Here is an 18307-nt window from a genome sequence, read left to right on the forward strand (position 1 = left end):
TAATTTCTTTTCAATTAATTTTGCTGTATCAAGTCTTAGAATGAAATGGGGTTTTGACTGTGCTCTGCCAGAAACCACTGAACATGGCAACAATGCGCAATTCTTTTGGAATTATTTTTTCCCCTTTTCTCATAGATGCTATTGTGAAATTGGTCACACCATACAAGATTCAAGTCACAGGATTGTATACACTATATAGTACTCCTTAGCAGAAACAGAATGCATCTTAAAAGGAATTTAGCTTTAACTTTCCTTCTCTTTTTCAGTAGAAACACAGTGCTTAACAAATATGGAGCTTTAGAATTGCTTTTCTTACCAATGTTAGCTGGGCATAAAATTCACAGTAGTTTTAATGTTGATGGCCAGATTATGCCATCCTTACTCCTCACGTAGTTTCATTGTTGTGATTGGACTATTCCAAGACTATGGTACTACTCAACATGAGTAAGGATGTCAGAATACGGCTATAAGTTACTGGGGGGGGAAAAAAGATTTTTTTCTGATTTTTCACACTTACCTATAAGGGGTGAGTATGTTGAGTGGGGGAGGTTGTTCACAAGTGTCATAAGTCTCCTGCAAAGGAATAGGCAAAGTCTTGCGGTCAAACAGCTGCTGATCTTGAATTGTGGAACTCCGGAAAGCTTTTCTCATTGTAATATCCTGCAATGACACTGAAAGGGACATCAAAATAAAAAAAGAGTGGCCAACAACACTTGATTTGGTTGCATTAATCTGATTCATTATATTAATGCTGGAAAATCACTGTGAACTTGTAAAGCATTTTATAAGTGGTAAGCATTACTATTAATAATGGTTTATTTGTCATAGTAGCACCCCAGTTTTACCAGTGGTATATAAGGTCATATAGCTTTTAGTGATATAGTCAGACAACATGAAAACATGTATTGTATGTTCTGTTGCATTATCAGTGACTTATCACAGGAAACTTTTGCTCATTGGACTCCGGTTGGTAATAGAATTCTGTTTTCCCAGACAAGTTGACTTTATCCCAGCTGGACCTCCACAGCCACAAAAACGTGGTTCTAGATTTCAGAGCTACCTGCTAAAGTTAACCCATTCCATTTCATGATCCTACAGTACTAAAAGCTGGCTCATCTTGATGTGGGGGCTCTTGCCTTTAGCTCTCCTTAACATGAATAGGGACAAATTTGCACTCCTAGCATATGCGGCGCTGCTACTGAAGTACCACTGAGGCCCCAATTTAGCAAAGCACTTAAGCATGTTCCACTGAAGTCAATGGGACTTACTGGTAAGTAGTTCGCTCTTTTCTATTCCATTCCATGAAACCAGTAAAATGTCTTTCTAAACAGATTTCTGAATCAGGGTGTGGCTTTTCAATTTAACTTAATTGCATGTAACTACTAACAAACTTTTAAAAATCCTGTAATGATCAGTATGCAAGATTCAAATAAAGAGAATGGGCAAGAGCCCAGTGTAACAGTGATAAGCTTAAACACTGATTCATAACTAGCAAATATATTTAATAAATCCTTAGACAATAATCAAAATTAAGGTCAATGTGACACTTTAGATTATTATACAACCTTTATGGTTTAAAGAACATCAGGCAGGTTGTGCTACAAGAATTCTTATTAGGCGCCTCAGAAGGTTAATTGAAAAAAATGATGGCAACAGATGACATTTGCACTGCAGATTCATGAAATAGTTCAACATCACATCTTTCTCCTTCCCTTATTCCCAAACACTCCTCCCATGGAGTCCAGTTGCCTACTTGACTTTTTTTCCCTCCTAACTAATGTCAGTTTTTCAGATTTGACAAATAAAAGGAGTACAACCTATACCAGCAAGCTGTGGTGTTTTTTCTCTTCAAAATCATTCTATATTGCAGAAAGCCAAATTTAATCTAAGTAATAAAGAGTTGATTTTGAACAGAACTTTCAATCCTGTCAATATTTAAACAAACAGATTTGTGTTTCTCCCCTCATCACCCCTAGAAATTAGCTTTTTTCTGGAGGTTCCTCAGTCTCACGCACCCAGGTGCTGGAACAGTTTGGTTCAATGGCTCTCAGTATCCTTTCTACAAAAATTGTTCCAGCAGCCTACTCAAACATTCAGAAATGTCACTACAGTCTTTTAAAATAATGATTTAAAAGAGTGCATATGATTACATTTTAACGGTTTTCTTCAGTCTGATTTTTGTAGTGTATTAGCTAGGGCTGTCAAGCGATTAAAAAAATGAATCGTGATTAATCGTGAAATTAATCACACTGTTAAACAATAATAGAATATCATTTATTTAAATATTTTTGGATGTTTTCTACATTTTCAAATATATTGATTTCAATTACAACACAGAATACAACATGTACAGTGCTCACTTTATATTTATTTTTGATTACAAATATTTGCACTGTAAAAAACAATAGAAATAGTATTTTTCAATTCACTTAATACAAGTACTGTAATGCAATCTCTTTATCATGAAAGTTGAATTTACCAATGTAGAATTACCTACAAAAAACCTGCATTCAAAAATAGAACAATGTAAAATTTTAGAGCCTGCAAATCCACACAGTCCTACTTCTTTTTCAGTCAATCACTCAGACAAACAAGTTTGTTTACACTTACAGGAGCTAATGCTGCCCGCTTCTTGTTTACAATGTCACCCGAAAGTGAGAACAGGCATACTCGTGGCACTGTTGTAGCTGGCATTGCAAGATATTTATGTGCCAGATGTACTAAAGCTCCATATGTCCCTTCATGCTTCAAACACCATTCCAGAAGACATGCGTCCATGCTGATGATGGGTTTTGCTCCACAACAATCCAAAGCAGTGTGGACCAACACATGTTCATTTTCATTGTCTGAATCAGATGCCGCCAGCAGAAAATTGATTTTTTTTTTTTGGTGGTGGTTCGGGTTCTGTAGTTTCCAGATCGAAGTGTTGCTCTTTTAAGACTTCTAAAAGCAAGCTCTACACCTCGTCCCTCTCAGATTTTGGAAAGCACTTCAGATTCTTAAACTTTTGGGTCGAGTGCTGTAGCTATCTTTAGAAATCTCAAATTGGTACCTTCTTTGCGTTTTGTCAAATCTGCAGTGAAAGTGTTCTTAAAATGAACAACGTGCTGGGTCATCACCCGAGACTGCTATAAGAGGAAATATATGGCAGAATGTGGGTGAAACAGAGCAGGCGACATACAATTCTGCCCCAAGGAGTTCAGTCAGAAATTTAATTAACGCTCATTTTTTTTTAACGAGTATCATCAGCATGGAAGCATGTCCTCTGGAATGGTGGCTGAAGCATGAAGGGGCATATGAATGTTTACCATATCTGGCATGTAAATACCTTGCAATGCCAGCTACAAAAGTGCCATGCAAATGCCTATTCTCACTTTCAGGTGACAGTGTAAATAAGAAGCGGGCAACAGTATCTCCCTTAAATGTAAACAAACTTGTTTGTCTTAGCGATTGGCTGAACAAGAAGAAGGACTGAGTGGACTTGTAGGCTCTGAAGTTTTACATGTTTTTTTTTTTTTGGCGTGGAGTCATGTAACAAAAAAAATTACATTTGTAAGTTGCACTTTCATGACAAAGATCGCATTACAGTACTTGTATGAGGTGAATTGAGAAATACTATTTCTTTTATTTATCATTTTTACAGTGCAAATATTTGTAAGCAAAAATAATATACACTTTGATTTCACTTATAGCACAGAATAAAATATATATGAAAATGTAGAAAAACATCTAAAATATTTAATAAATTTCAATTGGAATTCTATTGTTTAATACTGCAATTAAAACTGTGATTAATCGTGATTTTTTAAAAATTTAATTGCTTGAGTTAACTGCAATTAATCAACAGCCCTAGTATTAGCATATAAAAGCCAATCGACTTGAGGCACTGTCTGCTGCCTTACTTTCTTCCCATCACAGCAGTTGAAAACAGTGTTACTGGAACAGCTGGTAGTTCCACTGTATAATCACAAGAGGGCAGAAGGCAGGACTTTCTCCACAAAGGGCCTGCAACTTTGGAATGCTCTCCTCACTTACCAGATCACATCAATTACATTCTTTGTGAGGCTAAAGATGGTTTTTGTTCACTTTTCGGTTTGCCTTTTGAGGTTTTATTTATGGTGTTATTGGCAGGCTTCTCCCCCTCTCCTCCCACTCCTGTCTTAGGATCTATTTAGTTAGGGGATATTTTATCCCTGTGAAAACCTTGTCTAGTTAGGTGCTCAGAAGCCTCTTCAAGACTTCATGAATAATACTATTACTAACAGAAAATCCCAGCTAGATAGGAGTAAAACAATTGACAATGGCATTAACAGTAATCTTGAATTCCATGAACAATGGAGACTTGAGTTTTAGAGAGGACTCCCATTTTTGCAAGCACAATTTTGCATTCAACCATGTGCATATATATATTTATTTTTACCTGCCATGAATTGCAAGTAATCTGCATGCTAAAAACTGCACTTAAACAGAGGCTGGGGCTAACTTGATCTAAAACCAGGCCTTGAATTATTTCATAAAATTAAGTGTTCTGCTTTCAAAGTTCTGTGCAAGATATGTACAACTGTCCATGTTCAGTACTGCACAGCACTTCCTTAAAGTCTTAAATGCCATACAGGATTTTAGTTTGAAACACATTGGAAAAAAAATCAGTACAAATCTGTTTGAAAAGATGTATCCTCAGATAGTAGTGAAGGGGTTAATTTGGAACATTTTTGGTCAAATAAAACACATACAAAACATTTCTTTGCTTTTGATATCTGACCTTCATAAAAATATGTAACATCTCCTAAAACATTGCCAAATTATTGAGACATGCACTGTTCTATATCCTCTCTTTTTTATCATCAAGTGTCTGGTTAAGTCTTTAGAATGAATGACCTTGTCTTCCACCTTTCCAGGACTAAAATGTCCAAATCATCAGTCTCCCTCTTCTAGATATTGACCTCCCCTCCCCACTTAGTACAGCACTATACAAGCCTCACAAAAGGGGAAGATCACTCCCCAGGGCATTTAGTTCACAAATCTCAACAGATTATCTTTCCTCTAAACTTAAGAAGTTATTTGATCTCTGAGGGCTATTTACAGATTGTGGAATTCAAAACTGCTACTAGCATTTCCTTCTTTAATATTCTTTGATCCTGTCACGAAAAAGCAGCCATTTGGTTCAAAACATTTGACCACATTATGATGACATCATTAAAGGAAATGGAAGGTCACAAAGCAAAGAATATTTAGAAATATCATACTGTGAAATAATTAGCCTCTGAAAGTCATAACAAGCTTTGCTATGCTGCAGGTACAAATAATCCAATATCCAAAATGTTTCGTGGATAAATTTCTCAGGAATCACAAACTCACTGTATATGTGGAAATCCCAGTGCAGATCTTAGTTGTAGTACACAAACAATGAGACCCTATATATGCTGTTTATTCAACATTTAAATCTCTCTCATTTTACATTAAATGTACATGCTCATTTGAGGATCTGTATTAACACAGTAAATGCAAGCTTGTCCTTTCCAACTCTATTCCTAGGATTCTGTGAAAAGACCCACTACATCAGCTAATCTTACTCCCTGCCAATACAGAGTTTCCAAGTAATTTAAAATAACTCATCTTTTTGACAGGCATTACCAACATATTGTATGTGAGGTTCTGAAAGAGAGATCCTTGTCCATTTATCTTTTCAACTCAAGGAAAAAAATAGAAAAAGCAAGCATTTAAATAGCGGTACTGCAACATATAGTAATTGGGTTTTGTTTGAAGCCTTACAAATGAAATAAAAACCCATCAGTACTATAAATTGGTAATAATGGTTTACCACCTGGTAAGCTGCTTCTTAGATTTCACTCCCCTTAGTATCATTAAAGTATGACCTGCAATTTACAGCAAAGGATGAGCTATGTAGCATATCAGCGTGCTGACAGACACTAGCTATGCTGATAGAAATAATTTACATTTCAAAGAAATATTAAATCTTGTATTTTATAGCTCACTTTAAAAGAAATCTGTTAGGCAGTAGAGTTTTTAGAGTCTTTCCAATGTACAGCTAATGAAAAGATTCTACACCAAAAACATTCCAGAAAAGAGGCTATTCACTTGGAACTGGCAAATATGTCTGTGCAGATCTACAGTTCTGTGAACGCTTATCTCAGCATTACACTCCCAGCACCATTTAAAACCATGAGTTCTTGAGCATCAAAAGCATGATCTCTTGTGGAGCTGAATGTTTTGTGAGAATTTTATATAAACAGTCCATGGACTCAAATGCCCTCAATTCCCTTCCTCTATTTAAAATCCTGTCCACAGACTTGGGAGAAGCAGGGAATGAAGATGGATATTTAGAAAAAACTACTTATGAGTAAGTAACCACCTTTTCTTTATTAAAAATTCTCTCTCTAGAAATGAGCATCTGACTCAGCTCACATGAGAGAGTAATTGTTGCAATCTGAGCTCAATTTAGGTGTTTTACAGATTTCAGAAAAGGTGATATTCTTTAAGCATGCTTAGAAGCCACCTTACATTTAGTAGAGTGATCTCTTTGCCACCAGATTTCCTGTCTGATCATAGTAGTCCTGATAGTTGTTAAACAGAAATTACTTTTCTCTTGGACCAGAAATTACTTTCCCCTAGACTTGTCCCCAAAGACAATGAGCAACCTCAAATTTTCTAAAAGGCTTTGTTTTAATGAAAATAATAGCTCAAATGCTCTTTGGACATTAACTTACATGTGGAAATTAAGCTAAATAAATTGAAGAGGCTTTGAGAAGACCTGGGAGGTTAATGTACTGATTGAGACAGAGTTAAGAAATCACCTTAAATTCGGGATGTAGGTGTAGAACTATGTCCTGTGAAACATTGAATAGAACTTTAGGGAATACCTTTATCACCCAGGCATTTCAGGCAGCAAATGTGTTGGTTGGGTCATCACAAATATTTTGACAAGAAAATGCACTACTCAAAACCTGACATTTTGTCCAGATCCCACTTTTTACAGATAGAAAACCAACTGTAAAGAAGCACAGATCTCTCGCTAAATTAACTATCTTTATCAAACGGTGGTGGGGATTTCCTAATTTAAAACTGATTAGCTACTAAACCATTAATAAATTGCATGAAATGGGCAGGACAACTGGATGAAATGCACTCAGGACGGTTGGGGACCTGGCCCTCACCCCCAGTGTCTGGCTCTGTGTGAGGGACATGTTTTACTGCTTTAAGTAGTTCTAGGATTTGCAGCACATAGGAATGTGTACTCAGAATAAGTGGGGATCCACAGATGCAATCTTTGATGGAGAAATGATTGCATTCTGCATTTCTAGCTCTAATGTATTGTTCTTTACTTAGGTTTGGTGCCCAAAATTCTGTCTGCATTAATTATGCTCTGATCATATTGTAATCAGTGCTTAATTTGTGCCAGGACTTGCCAGGGCTGAGCCCAGGCACCTCTAGGCTTGACAGTTCATGGCCCTGGCACCTCTGGGCTTGCTGTGTCAATTATGAAAGTAAAAAAATTGCTTGAGCTCCAGCATCTAACTGCTTGACCCTGGCACATATTTCATTACAAATTAAGCACTGATTGTAATTATGCAGTTTAGCATACTGTATATGGAGGTCAGGCCCCAACTACCTTGTATTCTTTGCTTTGAAACTCACTAAATCATCATTCACAATTCATCTACTCCCATTTTGTGACCCCGAGACAATAAATGGGACCAGTTCTATAGCTCCCAGAAAGAGACAGTGGACCTCTTGTTTTAAGTGTTTCTCATGAGATGGATCCCAGAAGAGGGACAGAGAGCAGGGGTCAGATGGAGGAATAGAATGGAAATGGATAGAATGGTCCTCTTTCATGACTTCCTGTATCCATTTTTCTGAAGTAAGGTACTCCCAGGCAAGTAGGTAGTAAGAGAGTGGGTCTCCAAAGGAGGGAAAAGGAGTACTTGTGGCACCTTAGAGACTAACAAATTTATTAGAGCATAAGCTTTCGTGAGCTACAGCTCACTTCATCGGATACATTTGGTGGAAAAAACAGAGGGGAGATTGATATACACACACAGAGAACATGAAACAATGGGTTTATCATACACACTGTAAGGAGAGTGATCACTTAAGATAAGCCATCACCAGCAGCGGGGGGGGGGAAAGGAGGAAAACCTTTCATGGTGACAAGCAAGGTAGGCTATTTCCAGCAGTTAACAAGAATATCTGAGGAACAGTGGGGGGTGGGGTGGGGGGAGAAATAACATGGGGAAATAGTTTTACTTTGTGTAATGACTCATCCATTCCCAGTCTCTATTCAAGCCTAAGTTAATTGTATCCAGTTTGAAAATTAATTCCAATTCAGCAGTCTCTCGTTGGAGTCTGTTTTTGAAGCTTTTTTGTTGAAGGATAGCCACTCTTAGGTCTGTAATCGAGTGACCAGAGAGATTGAAGTGTTCTCCAACTGGTTTTTGAATGTTATAATTCTTGACGTCTGATTTGTGTCCATTCATTCTTTTATGTAGAGACTGTCCAGTTTGACCAATGTACATGGTAGAGGGGCATTGCTGGCACATGATATAACCGCATTTGCTCCAACCCCTCAGACAGAGACAAACACCTACAAGATCTCTATCATGCATTCCTACAACTACAATACCCACCTGCTGAAGTGAAGAAACAGATTGACAGAGCCAGAAGAGTACCCAGAAGTCACCTACTACAGGACAGGCCCAACAAAGAAAATAACAGAACACCACTAGCCATCACCTTCAGCCCCCAACTAAAACCTCTCCAACGCATCATCAAGGATCTACAACCTATCCTGAAGGACGACCCATCACTCTCACAGATCTTCGGAGACAGGCCAGTCCTTGCTTACAGACAGCACCCCAATCTGAAGCAAATACTCACCAGCAACCACACACCACACAACAGAACCACCAACCCAGCAACCTATCCTTGCAACAAAGCCCGTTGCCAACTCTGTCCACATACCTATTCAGGGGACACCATCATAGGGCCTAATCACATCAGCCACACTATCAGAGGCTCGTTCACCTGCGCATCTACCAATGTGATATATGCCATCATGTGCCAGCAATGCCCCTCTACCATGTACATTGGTCAAACTGGACAGTCTCTACATAAAAGAATAAATGGATACAAATCAGACGTCAAGAATTATAACATTAATTTTGTTGGAGAAAACCAGTTGGAGAACACTTCAATCTCTCTGGTCACTCGATTACAACCTAAGAGTGGCTATCCTTCAACAAAAAAGCTTCAAAAACAGACTCCAACGAGAGACTGCTGAATTGGAATTAATTTGCAAACTGGATACAATTAACTTAGGCTTGAATAGAGACTGGGAATGGATGAGTCATTATACAAAGTAAAACTATTTCCCCATGTTATTTCTCCCCCCCACTGTTCCTCAGATATTCTTGTTAACTGCTGGAAATAGCCTACCTTGCTTGTCACCATGAAAGGTTTTTCTCCTTTCCCCCCGCTGCTGCTGGTGATGGCTTATCTTAAGTGATCACTCTCCTTACAGTGTGTATGATAAACCAATTGTTTCATGTTCTCAGTGTGTGTATATCAATCTCCCCTCTCTTTTTTCCACCAAATGCATCCGATGAAGTGAGCTGTAGCTCACGAAAGCTTATGCTCTAATAAATTTGTTAGTCTCTAAGGTGCCACAAGTACTCCTTTTCTTTTTGCGAATACAGACCAACACGGCTGCTACTCTGAAAGGAGGGGTAGTCACACAACTGGTGATCCAGTGGAGTGGAATACTTGATGATGCCAATGAAGGGATCAGAAGTGTCTCTTAAGAGAGAGGGGTTGATTGTGTAGAAGTAAGGGTGGGAGTACCTCGTTTCTGAGGTCTAGCCTTTCTCCTGAAGGCTCCTGAGGCTTAGGGAAAGTGTGCTCATGGTAGTGCTCCATTTCTGAGCAGTTTGAGATCAACTAAACTGGCTTCTCATTGCAGTCACATAAATCCCAAGTGATCGCAATACTGTCTTGGAGTCCTTGAGTATGTGGAGTATGTCTGTATGCTTGGGAAAGAGCTTAGGTCCTTCAAACAGATGGTCTACCGCCATGTTTTAAACTTCTCTTAGAAGTCCTAAGGATTGGATCAAGGATGCTCTTCTCATGACCATCACCCTGGCCACAGACCTCGAAGGTGTATGAGTGGTATCTAAGGCAGAGGTAGAGAGGTTTTCCTATCAACTGTCCTTCAGTGATGATAGACTGGAATTGATCTTTCTGGTCTTGTGGCAAATGCTCAATAAAATGTGTAAACTTGAAGTATGTATTGAAATCATATTTTGCCATCAAGACCTAGCATTTGGCAATGTGAAATTGGAGAGTGGCTGATGAAAATTTCTTCCTTCCCATCAAGTCCAGCCATTTAGATTCCTTATCCGATGGAGAGGCCCTAGGTCATGTTTGACTGTTTCTCTCATTGGTAGCCTCCATCATAAAGGAATTGGGTTTAAGGTGGAAGATGTACTCCATTCCTTTGTGTGGGATGCAATTTTTTTTTATCTGCCCACTTACAGATCAGTGGAATTGTGGCAGATTTTTGCCATAGGGCATATACGGGAGATATAGATAGGACAGTGTTTACCTAGGGATGTCAGGATGTCCACCAGGGAATGTTTGGGCTCTTGCACCTCCTCTAGTGGGATTTGAAGGGAGTCCACTAGCATTTTCAGGAGTTCCTGGAATGTTTTGAAATCCTCTTTGTAAGAGGCTGATGGTGGCATTACCACCTCATCTAGAGATGAAGACTTTCCAGATGGAGGTGAGATCTTCTCTGCCTGAGTCTCCTCTTCCTTTTGAACATCTTCCAGTCCTGGAGAAGTGCAGAGACGTGAGGACATTCTGTACACACACATGGGTGGTATGGTACTGGTGCTTTTTCCTAGGCATCCAATGAAGATGGTCACTGTAGTGGCCCAGTGGTCTCAGTGACCCCACTAGGGAGGGACCCAATGATAATCCTAGTCTCCAAGCCTATGTTATGTGGATGGTTCCCCAGGCTTATCTTCATGCAAGGGGCTCATAGGGATGGGGTAGGATAGTACAGTACTGGGATGGATCCATGTACTGAGATCTCTGAGTCGGAGGTGTCTTCCTCCAAACTAAGGCAGGAGGAGCTCTCTGATGTTCTAATCTGTACTAAAAGCTGGAGGTATAAACCAGTCCCAACATGCTTTTGTAGTGGTACCATGGAGGCGATGGTGGTAGATCCTCTTTTCATTTGCGATTCAGGTTCAGAGATGATAAGATCCTCTGAAGAAAGGACGTGGAAGGAGATGGAGGGCTTGGATATCCATCACCTGACGCTCAAGTCGATACTGGGTGAGGAGATGGAGGTTGTTGCAGTACCAAGATGGTTGAGGTGTTCTGTCCTCTTTCAGAGATATTGCAAGATACCAGGGCGTGAATGATAGCTTTGTGGGTCTCGCTATGTCTAAAGGAAGTAGATGGTGGTGCTATGGTATTTGCTCTTGAGGTAGGCACATCTGAGTGGGTCTTCTTCCTCAAAACCGATACCTCAATACCAGATCCAGTCCAAGACTCCGCTGTACCCTTGGAAAAATGAGAGGTCTCCCAAGAGTGGGTCATATGCGGTGATTTTTCCCTCTTCTTCATTTCCCTCCTGGGAGAAGAATGCTTCCTCTTTTTTGAGATCTTATTGTCCAGAGCTGCAGATGAAGCAGCAACAGTAACCAAGGCTATCTGTAACATAGATGCCGATATATGGGTGTGTGTGTGTGTGTGTGTGTGGGGAGGAGCTAGGGCATGCTTCATTAGTATGAGCTTCAGTCTAGTGGGAGTAAAATCCCTTCCCCTTATCTTGAGCAGGAACAGTCTCCACTGCCCCTAATTGGAGGAGATGATCTACCTCTTGGGCAGTAAATATTTGTGAGAGGAGTCCATGAAGAGAGACGGGGTGGGTGGGTGGTATAGACAGGAAAGGAATGGTATAGCCCATTCGGGTGACTTGTAGGGATGATTTGTCCTTGGTGATAGCTGCCCACTTGAGGTAGAATGGGAGCAAACGGTCTCCAAATAGCTGGGTGGATGGTATATGTGCTGGAATGTGGGAGAGGTCTTCCAGACCCTCCACCAAGCCTTCAAATTTGCTTATTAGAGGAAGTAGTGGTGGTAGAGGACGTCGTCATTGTGGCCTCTGTCGCTGTCATTGCTGATGTTGTTCATAAGGCCTCTGGTGTTGCTGTGTATATGTCGGGTATCTAGGCCACTGATATGTTTGATATCTGTATTGTCTCCTTCTTATGGCAGGTGTATGAATGCCAAGAGACTGGAGGCTAGCCTGTGAATCCTTCAGGGTGCGCAGTACTTCATTGGTTTTGAGTGCAAACAATTTTTCTCTGTCAAAAGGGAGATCTTGGACTGTATTTTGTATCTCCCGTGGGAATGCCAAAGAATTAAACCATGAGGCTCGTCACATAACAACGACCATAGTGGTGGACCTCGCAGCCATGTCAGTCGCGTTCAGCGAGGCAGAGCCATGAGTGAAATCGTCTGTCCTTCAGAGACCAGCGATTTGAATTGTTGCCTCTTTCTCAGGAATGTCATTAATAAAGTCCATACATTTGCCATAGTTCCCGTGGTCATATTTGGCAAGTAATGCCGCGGGTAATTCACCACTCTAAATTGAAGTGTGGATGATGAGTATACTTTGTGGCCGAATAGGTCCAACTCTTACTCTCCTTATTGAAAAGGGTGGATCGAAATTGCTGTTGTTTGTCCTTTAGTTGGCTGCTTCCACTACCAGCAAGTTGGGTGCTGGTAGTGGATCCCTTGCAGGAAACATAATATTTTCGGTCCGCCCTTTTGCATGTTGGGGGTATTGTGGCTGGAGTTTGCCACACTGTCTTGGTGGGTTCCATGATAGCCACATTGATTGGCAATTCTATTTTGTAGGAGGAAGATGTCTGTAGGATATCAGTTAACTCATGTTGAATGTCTGGCACTTCCTCCAGAGCAATCTTAAGCTTATTAGCCACTCTTTTGAACAAGTCTTGGAAGTGAGTACAGTCATCTGCCATGGTTGGTGATGGAGACATAATAGCCTCGTCTGGTGAGGAGGAAGAATTATTGTTGGCTGGCAAGGTGTTGGGAGCAGTGTCTTCTTCCTGCTCTGCCATGGGTTCCTCCTGTGTGTTCACAGCTACAGTCTCCAAAGGTGGAGGCGGGAATCTGGTGTCTTTCCTATGTGTGCTGGGGTGCCGTTAGGGTGTCTTCTGTAAGACCCCCAGGGATTCCAATATGGCCAGTGACCAGAGAAGGTCCCATCCATGGGTAGTCATACCAAGGTGGCATGTCATGAGCCTATGTGGACCATGATCATAGTGATCCAGCAGCAATAGGTGTCCTGATTGGGGAAGAATGGTGAGGGGAGACTACCCCTTCAACCTCTTCATCTTCATCACTTGAAAACTGTGATGGTATGGGAGATAGCTGTTGGTGTGGTACCACTGGCCCCGGTGAGACATTGGTGCCTAAGAGAGGAGACTCCAGGCTCAGGGAGACCAACAAATCCTTATGGTGCCGAAAATGGCATGGTGCCAAAAGCATTGGTGCTGCAGGGCTGGGTGCCGATTGCACTGGTGGTGCGGTGTGCTGAGTCGGTGCTGATGTTGCTTGTGTTGGCACTGTGGCGATAGCAGCATTAGTCTGTGGCATGGAAATAGGAGCAGTTGCCAGTGCCATCTCCTTTGGAAGTACCAACGGTGCCATGATGGAGACAGGCAGCTTAAAGCCATCAACCTCGGCACCGGAGTGGTGGATGCCAGCGGCCGCCACCACATGAACAGTGCCAGAGGTGCCTGGAATGTCATAGATGCTGAGCTGTGGTGAGGCCAGCATCAATGAGAGCGATTTGGTCAGCGAGCGTTTTGTGCTGGTGTGCTCTTTATGAGGTGAGGAAGATGGCCGTTTTTTTAATATTTTTTTGGCCTTCAAGGACCTTGGCAGTGAAGAGACCGGTGACCTCTGCTGAGAACAGAGTTCCTGCCCAGGGTTGGAGACTGGCCTTAGGGACTTCTCCATTAAACTGAGTTTAAGCCTCTTGACTTGTCTACATTACCCGAAGGATCGAAGGGCAGCGCCGAGCCCTCTCCCGTCGACTCCGGTACTCCACCGGAGCGAGAGGAGTAGACAGAGTCGACGGGGGAGTGTCAGCAGTCGACTCATCACAGTGAAGACACCGCAGTGAGTAGATCTAAGTACGTCAACTTCAGCTACGTTATTCACATAACTGAAGTTGTGTAACTTAGATCTTTTCCCCCCTCCCCCCACCCTCTCAGCATAGATCAGCCCTCAGGTATCTATCCCTTCATGCCCTAGCCTTCAGCTTGTTACGTGGGCACTTTCTGGAGAATGTGAGATTCCCCCAGGCAACATTGAGTGTGTCCATCTGATACAGGAATTGCCTCTCTGCATGTCATGATTCACCTAGTGAATCAGGCTTTTCCTAAACTACTACTAACTGTACTATGGGATGGAAAATAATATTTTTTTTAAACAGGGGACATAATTCTAACAACTGAAACTTAACTTGTCTATCTTAATTTACTAATTTATCTAACTTATCGATTTGAAAATGAAGGTTTTCAACAGGACTGCTGAGCTCCGTCTCAGGCCGGGGATGGTTGAGAAGGAACCAAGGAGTCCGGGTCGCATGCACACTAGTTGAAGAGCCAGCAGTGTGCGAGGCAGACACCGTGCACTGCTGCAAAAGTCTCCAAGCAAAGGTGCAGGGATGCATCTTCACCTGGAGTGGAGTGGAGTACCCACAGGGACATCTATCTCGAAGAACCTGTTCTTTCAAATGTCCCAACCCCCTTTCCAGGTGCTGCTCCTTGTCTTACAATAAACAAAACTCTAGCTTCCAGTTTCTGTTTCCTTTCCCAAGACCAGTTTTTCATCCCAGCAGCTGCTCCCTCAAGTTAACATCACAATTGCCTCGCCTCAAAGCTGCCAACCATTCTAGGTTTCCCCTGCCAATGCCACCTTTGTCATCTATAGCAAAAGCCTCTACCCCTACCTCTATAAAATACCTCTTATGGTATTAAGGCTATATAAAACAGTGGTGGGCAACCTGCTGCACACGGCCCATCTGGGTAATCTGTAGGCAGGCTGCAAGATAGTTTGTATATATTGACCGTTTGCAGGCCTGGCCGCCGCTGCTCCCAGTGGCTGTGGCTCACCGTTTCCGGCCAACGAGAGCGGCGGGAAGCAGCGGCCAGCATGTCCCTGCCCACCACCACATATAACATTTCTCAGCTACTAATCTTTCCCATGTGTTAACTAAATTTTGTGACAAAGCGATGTTTCTAGAACACTAAAAACCTACAGGTACACTTAAACATTCAAAAGAGACATTTGTATTGAATTAAAAATTAAACTAATGACTTTTATTCATTTAAATATTTAATTCAATAACATTAGTTTTTGAATTTTTACACTTATTTCTCTGCTATGGAATTTTCCATTTATCGCAGCATTTAGCACACGTGTGCTGCAAAAGTCAAAGGCTTTATGTACTATGTTTGGCTTCCAATTTGTTAAAATTAAAAACACCATTATAAGGCATTCTTTTCTATTAAAATAGCTAAATAGACAGATCAGCTCTTAGTTTATAAATTTTCCTTCTTCCAGGACACCACTTTTTTTCTTTTTTGTTTTAGGGAGTAATACACAACTGTTATTTGTTAATGACTTGTTACACTTGGTATCAGTACTGCACTGTATATCAGTATCTCAAGAGAGGCATGAAAGCTAGGATGATGATTCTTAACAAAAGCACTGTAAAATTTACACCTACACAGATTTTAAATTATTTATCTGTACTAGCACTTCAAGATTAATGGCACTAAGAAATTCATAGAACTACGGGTAAAACTGACAAGTTTTCTTTACAAGAGCAACAATATGAATGGATCACATATTCTTTATTTCACAGTTTGGACACAACTACTTTCACAAATAACCACTAACAGCTAACTCACTAGTCTCTCAATTATTATAGGATGTGTGTGTGTAACACACATCTTCAACTCCCTCAGAAATCACTGTATGTTAAATAAGGACATTAAATAAAACATGGCTGCAGAGAAACCACATCTCCAGTGCAATGAATTTAAATTATTTTTACTACAAGAAGGAATTTTATACCTTACCACGCTACATTTATGTTCTAAAAATAAATTATTAAAAGAAAAGATTTCAGAGAATTCATTAGGTATTTCTTCAGTTAACTTATGATAACACTTACAGCACTGATTTCTCATGCTAGCCACAGCCAAAACAGGCTGAATGCTTCTATTATTTTTCACTGAAGAATTAATTTTATTAACACATGCCTATTATCATGTATAAAGAAACATATTCATTCCACTTAATTGAAAACAAACAATTATTCTTCCTCTATGTACAAGTATAGCATCACTGGTATGGGGAGAACAAAGTAATACAGAAGACTTTGTGATGAGAAGAAAATGAGGGGAAGACACCTTATATTCAAAACATATGGACACTCCCTCTCTAAGCTACAATTTTTCAGATGTTATGGATTCATTAATTTAAACTGAGTATTTCAGTGTTGGAAACCATTCTGATTTCCTTTTTACAGAATATTAAGCAAATACATAAGGCAGAAATAATTCAAATGCTACCTCTGATAACATTAAATCCCATTTCTGGTTGTTGGATTTCAATATGTGATCACTGATTTTGTGAAATTAATAACTTCTAACAAATTTAGTAAATTTTATTCAACCAAAATCACATTTTTAAAGTAATTGATGCAATATTCTGATTCGTTTTATAAAATCTAAGTATGAATCCATGTAATTTCTGTTCTTTCCGCTCCTCTTGTAGAAAGTCAGTAATTCTATACAATCCTTGTTTCACCCCTTAGGTACAATGCTTCCTAGAGCTCCTGGTGGAACCATATATTTCTATACTTCAGGGTAGTGCATAGCGAATACAATCCAGTCACTCTCCTGATTTGATTTTTCTTCTTTTGCATTAAAAGATTTTATTCATATAAAATTATGAGGGAAATTCCAAGTCCTTTCAAAACTTCAGTTTCTTCTGTCAAATCTAAATCAAAGTTCATGTCAAGTATCTGTATCTTGCCCAAATGTACTTCATTCTCACTGTTCATTTATGCTGTGAGCCCCTAAAAGTGCATTTTTCTTCTTTTCTTTGTTGCTGTGTGGACAAGAGTGCATCTTAAAAGATATCTCTGCTATTGTCTACTGAAAGAGAATACCCCAGTGACATATCAAAAGAGAATCTGATGTGTATCCTGGTATAGATGACCCATTGCCATACAAGTTAAGTTTAACAGAAGGAAGTGAAGCTTTTACAGGGCTTCTGTAAATCACTCCGTTTTGTATGGTAAAAATTTCTAACGGAAGAAAAAATATTTTTAATATAAAGCCTCTCCTAGCTCCATGGTGCATAGGGGCTGTCACTCCAACACACTTTCAGAGGGTGCAGCATGTGCTCTACTACATGGCTGATCAGAGGGTAGGACCACAGCAATGCTTCCTTCCTGTTCTTTGGAGTGGCTAGCACCTCTAAATAAATGCATGCTTTGCAATCAGTTGAGCATAAGGACTGAGATTTGCTTGAATCTCGTATGGCGGTTTAAGACAGGAGGCTCTGTGAGCCCTCCTCTACCCTTAAACTTCTGTAACTTACCAAACTAATTTGCAAAACTTTTTTACATTTTATTACTTAAATCATAAACCATTTGCCTCCATTAAAAACCTTGATACTATTTTAGCCCAGATGAGAGCAAGAATTGTTTGTAAGTGAACCCTTAAAATTCAAAGCAAGAGAAGCCTGGTAAAGAACAAATGGTTCCCCCATCTCTTCACTCCCCTATCAAAGGATTCACATTGGGCAAGCCTGTTCTTCTAAGCAAGGAGTGCTGGATATAGCTTCTTCAAGGAACTTGTTAAATGACAATCCTGGTTCAGCAAGACAGGCAGTACCCCAACCTTTCCTGTAAAGTACTGCCAGGCACTGCTAGCCCAGAGAATGAGGAACCAATACCGAGTTGCCACTTGGGTCATGCTGCATGACCATGAAATTGGTGGACTGGCACCCCCTCTTACTCCTGTTTTGTTTAACTGCAACATTCTTCTTCTTCCTTATCAGTGTGATTTAGTAAACATATGCAAGAATAAATGCAGTATTGTCAAAAGCATTTGTAGTGCATTTTGGGCTAAATATTATTTTAACAATCTCTCTCCTGATTCTCTGA

At 40.3% G+C, this 18307-nt stretch overlaps 1 protein-coding gene across 9 annotated transcripts in view; it reads right to left on the reverse strand.

The window, feature by feature from the left end:
• WASF1 (WASP family member 1) overlaps nt 1-18307 on the reverse strand; it is a 174321-nt gene that overhangs the window by 17093 nt on the left and 138921 nt on the right. For all 9 annotated transcript variants that reach the window (XM_038397605.2, XM_038397600.1, XM_038397602.2 and 6 more), the window contains one exon: nt 518-671. In XM_038397605.2, coding sequence (XP_038253533.1) covers nt 518-671 — 154 coding nt within the window. The remainder of the gene's footprint in view (nt 1-517; nt 672-18307) is intronic.

This window comes from Dermochelys coriacea, chromosome 3, assembly GCF_009764565.3.
Source record: "Dermochelys coriacea isolate rDerCor1 chromosome 3, rDerCor1.pri.v4, whole genome shotgun sequence".
Classification (NCBI taxonomy): domain Eukaryota; kingdom Metazoa; phylum Chordata; order Testudines; family Dermochelyidae; genus Dermochelys; species Dermochelys coriacea.